This window comes from Portunus trituberculatus, chromosome 22, assembly GCF_017591435.1.
Source record: "Portunus trituberculatus isolate SZX2019 chromosome 22, ASM1759143v1, whole genome shotgun sequence".
Lineage (NCBI taxonomy): Eukaryota > Metazoa > Arthropoda > Malacostraca > Decapoda > Portunidae > Portunus > Portunus trituberculatus.
The window spans coordinates 6,907,628-6,916,964 of record NC_059276.1 but is presented as its reverse complement, the minus strand read 5'-3'; the positions used below and the strand labels follow the sequence as shown (position 1 = coordinate 6,916,964).

General features: G+C 41.6%; 1 protein-coding gene across 1 annotated transcript; it reads left to right on the top strand.

Annotated features, from left to right (window-relative positions):
- The first annotated feature begins 705 nt into the window (after positions 1–705).
- On the top strand, positions 706–3,130 carry LOC123507561. The gene is made up of 2 exons (XM_045260488.1): positions 706–858; positions 1,111–3,130. The coding sequence occupies exon 2, from the start codon at positions 1,243–1,245 to the stop codon at positions 1,792–1,794; it is 552 nt and encodes a 183-aa protein (XP_045116423.1). The 5' UTR covers positions 706–858; positions 1,111–1,242; the 3' UTR covers positions 1,795–3,130.
- Positions 3,131–9,337: the final 6,207 nt, after the last annotated feature.

Below are 9,337 nucleotides of genomic sequence, written 5' to 3'. Positions count from 1 at the left end.
AAAACATAACGAAATTCTCAGTTAAAATTTTTCACGTAACACAAATGAGGTGATAACTTTTTTTATTTGATTCATATCTCAAAAAAAAAAAAAAAATGTCTTAGAGTAGTTTGCGATAAGGAATACAATAAATACCAGTTAGCCTATTGAGTATGTGTATTGAGAACAGGTTTGTAAGACGTAGTTTGAGTCACATAGCAACATACTGGGAAATAATGATAGGAAAGATCAATAAATAGCAAGGGAAGGGAACGAATTATGGAAATGGAGAAGATAAGAAAACAGAGAAAGCAAAAATAAGAATATGTACAGGAAGGAAAGGATGTCATGTATTTTTTCTTTCTTTTCCTCCTCGTCGTCCTCTTTCTCCTCTTCCTTCTCCTTCTAAGTCTTAAGGGAAGGGAACGAATGATGGAAATGAGGAAGATAAGAAAAGAGAAAGCAAGAGAGGAAACGTATATATATATATATATATATATATATATATATATATATATATATATATATATATATATATATATATATATATATATATATATATATATATATATATATTGTAAAGGGCAGAACACCACCTGACCATCACCCCTCGTTCTGGATCGTTCGGCCACTCCCGAGCGACACTTCGCTCATTTCTCTCTGCCACGTATGTCTCGAGAACCCTGCTTCTTCCGGTCACTCCACGTCTCGAGGCCCCAGTGAACACCTAACCGAGTCTACCTCGAGCCTCGCCAACACCCAGACGGCAGAGAACTCCCTGGACTCTCGAAGGACTGGCCTTTTCTCTGCTGCACTACTAGCTTCACTCTCTACCTGCTTCCTGGCGTCGTCAACGAGTCTGCCTCCAGTGTTGGTAAGGTTAGTGTTCTTCTGGCCCTTCCTTGCTCTGGAGGGAGACTCGCGGTGAGTGTTTTCATGGTTGACTTAAGGGTGTCTGACTTTCCTTCATATTAAGGGATTCCTGTCTTTGCGTTGTTGGGTTTGTTAGGTTTGATTCTATTATGTTTAAGACGTCTACTTTCGCTGAGTGTTAGGGTTTGGTTCTATTATGTCTAACTAGACTCTAGCCACTAACCTTAAGACTACCGTGGATAAGTTTTTGGTCTGCAGGTCACAACGCCTACTCTAAGCAGAACTAAAGCAGCCACTGGGAGATCTACCTACCATAAGAGGGCCTCAACATCTACTGAAAAGGGCAACGAGGCCATTAACACTAAACAGGACCAAAGAAGCTACTTCCGGATGGTAAAGTGTTACAACTGTGGGGAAGGTCATGTGAGGTCTAAGTGTCCAAAGAATCTCGGAGCCTTTAAAGAACCACAGGACAAATACAAGGTAGGATTTTGTATGGATGAACGGGTCTCCCAGATTATGCAGTTCCCGGCACGATCAACGGCTCCTGGGCTACTACTATTGTCAGACACCGGCTGCAACTGCGTGATCGTCTCTGAGAAGGTAGTGCCTGATGTTGACGTCTCTCAGCGACCTAAGGTGGTAGTAGAGGATTATCTTGGATGGGTAGATATTTTTCCAACCATTAGGTGTTATATAAGATGTCCATATTTCGAGGGTTGGATTGATAGTCTCATGAATAGCAAAGCACCATCCTCCTCGCTCCGAACCTCAGTCGGTGATTTGGCTATGCTTCAGTCTTCTCTGCCCACTGCCTCCTCTTTTCCTCCAGCCTCAGAAGAGGAGCCGCCGTTAATGCGAGTATATGCTGTAGAAACCTGTAATTGCAGAATGAAGCGTGTTCATCCTCTAGTTCGCCAGAATTGCAACCCTTGGACGTGACTCCGGAGGATTTCGCTCTTCTTCAAGAAGTGTCTGTCTCTTGGAAACCGTAGGAACAAAGTCCTTAAGAACAAAGTAACGCGGGTGAAGAGGAGCGGACAAAGGACCGCTCTACGTTGTTACCTTCGCTGTACCGGACTTCAATTCCAGAAGTGTTTGACCTCGAAACATCCAGCAAAGGTTGGTAAGCTCACCTTGTTCCTAAGGATTGTCGACCAATGATCCTGTCTGTTGGTCATGAAAACCCTTTAGCAGGTTATTTCTCTCACAGAAAGATCTTCTTGAAGGTATCCAGCCACTTCTGGCCTGGGATGGGCGCGGATATTAATCGACTTCTGTCGGTCCTGTGACGTCTGTCAACGAATGTCTGCCAAAGGTCAAGTCCGACTAGCACTTCTCCATCCTCTTCCAATTATAACAGAACCTTCCAGAGTGGCTGTCGATTTGGTTAAACCACTGTCTCTCCCATCCTCGGGTACATCCTCACTTTGATCGACTACGCCACTGGGTTCCCAGAAGCCGTGCCACTGAAGGAAATAGACTCGATCTCCGTTGCTGAGGCCTTACTCCATCTTTGCTAGAGTCGGTATACCATGAGTATTCTCCATTCTCAAGTTTGATTTTTACTTCAGAGGGAAAGAATTTATTTTGTAAACGGATCACAAACCCCTCACCTATATGCACACCTTCAAAGGCAAGAATGATCGCCTTCTCAGATGGAGTCTAGGACTGCAACCATACAGATTCAGGGTCGTTCATGTTGCTGGAGCTGACAATCTTTGTGCAGACCTCCTCAGTCGAGTTTAGATATTTTCTTCTATCCTTTCTTTTCTCCAGAAGGCATCGCATTCCCTAGGAGTGATGTTCTACAAGGCTACCGTGGCTAGTCTCTTGGAGGGGAGTTGTGTAAAGGGCAGAACACCACCTGGCCATCACCCCTCGTTCTGGATCGTTCGGCCACTCCCGAGCGACACTTCGCTCATTTCTCTCTGCCACGTATGTCTCGAGAACCCTGGTTCCTCCGGTCACTCCGTCTCGAGGCCCCAGTGAACACCTAACCGAATCTACCTAGAGCCTCGCCAACACCCAGACGGCAGAGCACTCTCTGAACTCTCCAAGGACTGGCCTCTCTTCTGCTGCCCTGGCTTCACCCTCTACCTGCTTCCCGGCGCCGTCAACGAGTCTGCCTCCAGTGTTGGTGAGATTAGTGTTCCTCTGGCCCTCCCTCGCTCTGGAGGGAGACTCATGGTGAGAGCCGGGTGGTGCGTAAGGTGTCCCTTTTGTTATATTGTGTATACCTATGTGTTTTTGCAGGTCTAGTAAACTTGGAACCATTCGAAGCTGTTTATTACCGCCCCACCAGGTTAAGTGTAGGTCATCCTGGGCCCAGTTTAGAGGGGGCAGGCCAGTGATGGCGTTTCGCACCTCGCCCCTGCAAGAAATAGACTGAACTAGTAAGTTATTACTTACATAGATAGATAGATAGATAGCAAGGAAGGGACGTCATGTATTTTTCTAAGGAAGGGACGTCATGTATTTTTCTTTTTGTCTTCGTCCTTTCTCCTCTTCCTCCTCCCTTTTTCTGCTACTTTTACCACTTTCTCTGATGTTAATCCTTCTCTTCCTTTTCCTCCTCTTCTAATAATACAAAAGGAACCGGCTAAACGAATAAAAAAGATACAAGCAAATCAATATTCCGCGGTGACTTTAAATCCCTTAAACAAGGCTAAATCGCAGGAAGGAGGGAATATAAACCAGTAGTGAGTTGCAGTAAAGGGAATGAAAGAACGAAGCCACTAGTTTAATCTTACATGCATAAGGGAGGTGGAGGGAATATGGATGAGAGTGAATGGAGAAGCGCATGCGGCAAGGACACGGAGAGACAGTGTTACCACTTCAAGATAAGTCAGGATGACAACAGAATGAAGACTGGCAGAATATTAAGTTTTTTTTTTTATCTTCCCCTGACAAGAGTTGTGAGTGGAGGTGAACTTCCATACATTAAAGATAGAGTGAATCAGTGAGTGAAGCCATTGTGTAGGGCAGCTGAGAGGGAAACGCAGGATGAAGACACTGACGGAATAACAAGCTTAACTTCTCCCTGACAAGAGCTATGTGAGTGGAGCTTAACTTCTATACATTATAGAAGTAAATAAGAAAACAAAACCATGGTGACTTTAGAGCAACTGATTATGTGGGGGGAGGGGGGGAAACGGGATGGAGGCACTGACAGAATAAGCTTTTAACTTATCCCTGACAATACCTTTAAGAGTAGAGCTTAATTTCCATATATTATAGACGTATATAAGAGAAAGAACTATGGTGTCTTTAGAGCAACTGATCAGGAGGGGGATATCAGGAGGAAGGCACTGACAGGCTAATAAGCCCTTTTTTTTCTCCCTGACAAGAGTGATGTGAGTGGAGCTAAATTTCTATATTAAAGGAGTAAGTAAGTTAAAGCCATTGTGTAGGCAACTGAGGGAAAAATTTTTAACATACTATAGGCGTAAATAAGTGAATAAAACCATTGTGTAAAGCAACTGAGGGAAAAAATGGCAGAGGTAAAAAGGACAAGCTTCTTAGAGCATGTTTGTCGACAGATATATAAAATTTCAAGTCTCGGATCACTATTCAGACGCTTTGCTCTCAACACGATCATTTTCAAAGATGATTAGCGAGTTATGAATTTCATGAGTTTTAGTTAACGTATAAATCTTGTCACTGCTTCTAGAAACGTAAAAACACCTTAACAAAACTCGTGTAATTTAGATAAAGGTTTTTCAAACAGTGAAGCATAGAAGTGTGAGAATCCAAGCCTTAGTGATGAACGGGCCAGAAGAGGGAAAGAGGTGTGGGGGAGTCTAAAGATATCAATATTAAAACCAGTGACGAGTTACAGGAAGATGATAGGACGGGGCCTTGCGGAACACCACTGTGAGTCTTAGAACAGTGACTATCCACCACTGCCGGGATACAGCGACCACGGAGGATACAGGTGATGAAGCAGAGAGGATAGAAACAGTAGTAGAAAGTTGCTACTACTACTACTACATACTACTACTACAATTACTACTACTACTACTACTGTTACTCTACTACTACTACTATTCTTATTCCTCATCTAACAGCAGCACCTTCAATTTATCATCCTCTTACTCATTTCTCACCACCATTATCCCCTCCTCCTCCTCCTCCTCCTCCTCCTCCACCCATAGCTAGTAGACGAAATATAAATGAAGGACGATGAAGTAACTAGCAACACACACACACACACACACACACACACACACACACACACACACACACACACCATGACGTCTGTTCCATGCCTTAACCACGTGTCGACCATGAGATGTCTTGGTGAAGCTTAGAGACAGGCTAGTGTTAACCCCCACCTCACCACTCACCCCTCCTCACCCCCTCTTCCTCCTCTTCCGTCTTCCCCACTTCTCTCTACGTCCTTCCCGCCTCCTCCTCCTCCTCCTCCTCCTCCTCCTCCTCCTTTCCTCGACATATTTGCCTACCTCAGTAACTCCATGTTGCATTTTGATTTCTCTCTCTCTCTCTCTCTCTCTCTCTCTCTCTCTCTCTCTCTCTCTCTCTCTCTCTGTGTGTTTGTTGTGTGTTTCCTCCTTTCCTCGACATATTTGCCTACCTCAATAACTCCATGTTGCATTTTGATTCTCTCTCTCTCTCTCTCTCTCTCTCTCTCTCTCTCTCTCTCTCTCTCTCTCTCTCTCTCTCTCTCTCTCTCTCTCTGTGTGTGTGTGTGTGTGTGTGTGTGTGTGTCATCCCATCCCTATTATTTGCATATTTGCTTTTTTTTCCTTTCTCTCTCAAGTTTGCGCCTGTAGGGAAGCAGTTTGTACGGTACTGGAAGGCTAATGAAGGCACGAATATACCAGATAGAGTTAAATCAATCAAAATCTGAATAAAAACATCACGTATGACAACAGAAACATCCACAACAATAACCCGACACTCACCAAAGACTCCCTTACTAAATTTAACCCAAAAACAAGTAAGATAAAAAAATAACACTATACAAGAACCACACAACACACAGGAACGTTAACAGATACCACCACCTTCACAACCCTCAACCTTGGAACTGTGGCGGGGGTGGAAGGGATTAAATCATAGTCAAACCTCCACACCTGAGCATGATGTTGTAATAGTGGGTCCATGGGGGGAGGGGGTGACCTTGACCAAAATAGGGTGGTACCTGGCAACTAGCAAAGGAACCAGAGAGAGAGAGAGAGAGAGAGAGAGAGAGAGAGAGAGAGAGAGAGAGAGAGATAGCGTTGTGAAAGGAAAGAATAAGGTAGGATAATGAAAAATAAAGGGAATAAAATGTATGATAAAAATAAGAGAAGGAATAATGACAAAAAAATGATAAAAATAAAAGTTACGTGGATTTGAAGGGAAAATATGATGCAGAGAGAGAGAGAGAGAGAGAGAGAGAGAGAGAGAGAGAGAGAGAGGCGGCTGTTACGATACTTTGTGTGCTTTCGCTGAGTAGACTACTAAGATGGTGTTTTCTGGGAATCACTTCGTATTGTTGAAAGAGTAATGTGTGTGTGTGTGTGTGTGTGTGTGTGTGTGTGTGTGTGTGTGTGTGTGAAGAGAAGTGTAGTAGTAGTAGTAGTAAGGAGGAGGAGGAGGAGGAGGAGTGGTGGTAGTAGTAGTAGAAGTAGTAGAAGTAGTAGTAGTAGTAGTAGTAGTAGTAGTAATAGTAATAGTAATAGTAGTAGTAGTAGTAGTAGTAGTAGTAGTAGTAGTAGTAATAACGATGTTCTATTATTTCAACCATTACAAAGAGAGTATTTACAAACATTATCCAAGAATTTACGCAGAAAAGGCGAAAAGAAAGACAAATCACGTTCTGAGAAGAGACGCTTTCACTTTCATTTCCTGTCCAACAATTTGTGCTGAAAAAAAAAGAAAAAAATAAATACATTCTAAGAAGATTATTTCCACCATTTCAGCTGAAGACAACTGAGAAGCATTACCCAAGATATTAAGCAGAAAAGGCAGATACATTCTGAGAGGACAATTTCAGCTTTTATTAAGGGTTCACTAATACACTGACATTCAATACCTCGTACATAAAAAAAACAAACTATCGTACACGGATGTATTATAACACCTCTCCAAACTCAACAGAAAACAACAAATTATCGTACACGGATGTATTGTAAGACCTCTCGAAACTCCCAATAAGAAAACAAATTATCGTACATGGTTGTATTATAAAATCTCTCCAAACTCTCAATAAGAAAACAAAATATCGTACACAAATCGTATACGACCTCTCCAAACACCCCACCACTCAAAAAAGAAAAAAAAATCTATACAGTACACGGATGTATTATAAAATCTCTCCAAACTCGCAATAAAAAGTAAAAAATCGAACAAGGATGTAATATTAAGACCTCTCCAAATTCCCCATGAGAGAAATCGTCCAGGGAATCAATGTATAAGAGCAAGGGATAATGTCAATGGAGAGTTCTCTGACACCACACTACCCTTTCATTGGCTCCTTCCCCTTGACTCCTCCCCCTTAACCTTCCATGAATCTGAAACACTGCATCGCTCCTACACTACATTTAAAAGGCTACAGTCGAGATTGCACTGGTTTCTAAGAGTGTTTTGTGATTCTAGTAACAGATTAACGAGATTTCTACATTATCAACAGAAGAAACTGAATCGCCAGCTGTTTAATGATTTCAGTGACAGATTAACAAGATTTCTCTACATTACTAGTAGGAAAAACACTTGAAAACATTTATTAATGATTCTAGGGACATATTAAGGAGATTCTTACATTATCAGTAGGAAAAACACTTGAAAAACTAGTTAATTAATGATTCTACACAGATTAACGAGATTTCTACATTATAAGAAGAAAAATACTTGAATCACCAGCTGCTCAGTTATTTTAGAGACATACTAACGAGATTCCTACGCTATCAGTAAGAGAAACACTTGAAAACATATGTGATTAATCATTTTAGAAACACATTAACAAGATTTCTACATTATGATTCTAAAGACACACTAACGAGATTCTTACATTATTAGTAGCAGAAACACTTAAATTCCTAGAGACAGATTAACGAGATTTCTACATCACTAGCATGAGAAACACTTGAAAACCCAGCTGTTTAATGATTTAATGATTCTAAAGACAGAGTAACGAGATTCTTACATTATTAGCAGAAGAGACACTTAAATTACCGGCTGTTTAATGATTTTAGAGATAGATCAACGAGATTTCTACATTATTAGCATGAGAAACACTTGAAAATCCAACTGTTTAATGATTCTAGAGACAGAGTAACGAGATTCTTACATTATTAGCAGGAGAGACACTTAAATTACCGGCTGTTTAATGATTTTAGAGACAGATTAACGGGATTTCTACATTACCAGCATGAGAAACACTTGAAAACCCAGCTGTTCAATGATTCTAGAGACAGACTAACGAGATTCTTACATTATTAGCAGCATGAAACACTTGAATTACCAGCTGTTTAATTATTTTTGAGATAGTTTAACGAGATTTCTACATTATTAGCATGAGAAACACTTGAAAACCCAGCTGTTTAATGATTCTAGAGACAGAGTAACGAGATTCTTACATTATTAGCAGGAGAAACACTAGAATTACCAGCTGTTTAATAATTTTTGAGACAGATTAACCAGATTTCTACATTACCAGCAGGATGAACACTGAAATTCCCAACTAATTACCTAAGGGGCCTTTAAAAATAGTGGTGAGAGAGCAGAGCGTTTTAAGACACAGGGCTTTGCTTACTCAGGTTCAGTGGAAACTTTCAAGGCTTGCCGAGGTCTTGCACGTGACTGGAGACCCACGAGAAGTCACCAAGGGAGAGATGTTGCCTGTATCAAGGTCACACTCCCTATTTGGTGACCTGGTATGCTTCCTGTCCTGTGTACTCTCTTACCCTCCTGCCTTTACCTACCCGTCTGTCTCCCTGTCTTCCTTGCTTTCTTTTCTACCTATCTGCGTTCTACCTATTTGTTCACCTATCCAACCCCTGCCTGCCTACTTTTTCACCTATCTACCTTTGTTATTACCTGCACGCTCCTCTTTTTATGAATCAAATACTGACTTTCCGACAGATTACAGTGGTTTTGTAACTCACGACCCATTCATCATTACCGTGCCAAATTCTATTCCAAATCTTCCTAACCCTAGTCATTATCCTCATGTAAGACTCCTCCACCCTACGCCCCTTTAGCCCCTTCAGTACTGGGACACATTTTTACCTTGAATTTTGCGTACGATTAGACCATTTTATTGATATTAGGATGGCTCTATGGAGGTCAGAAGGTTAATGGCCGTCTTTACTATTATAATACCCCACATGAGTTTCTGAGCTGTATAAAATCACTAAATAATAAGCAAAATGAATATGGAGACACGTCATGGTACTGAAGGGTTAAAACTCCCTTAGACACACCACTGCCTTCCTTTCCAGCCTGTTAACCCTTCAGTACCAAGACGCTTTTCCAT

Excerpts from the sequence above, each read along its gene's own strand:
- LOC123507561 (XM_045260488.1), top strand. The coding sequence starts at position 1,243 with ATGGTAAAGTGTTACAACTGTGGGGAAGGTCATGTGAGGTCTAAGTGT.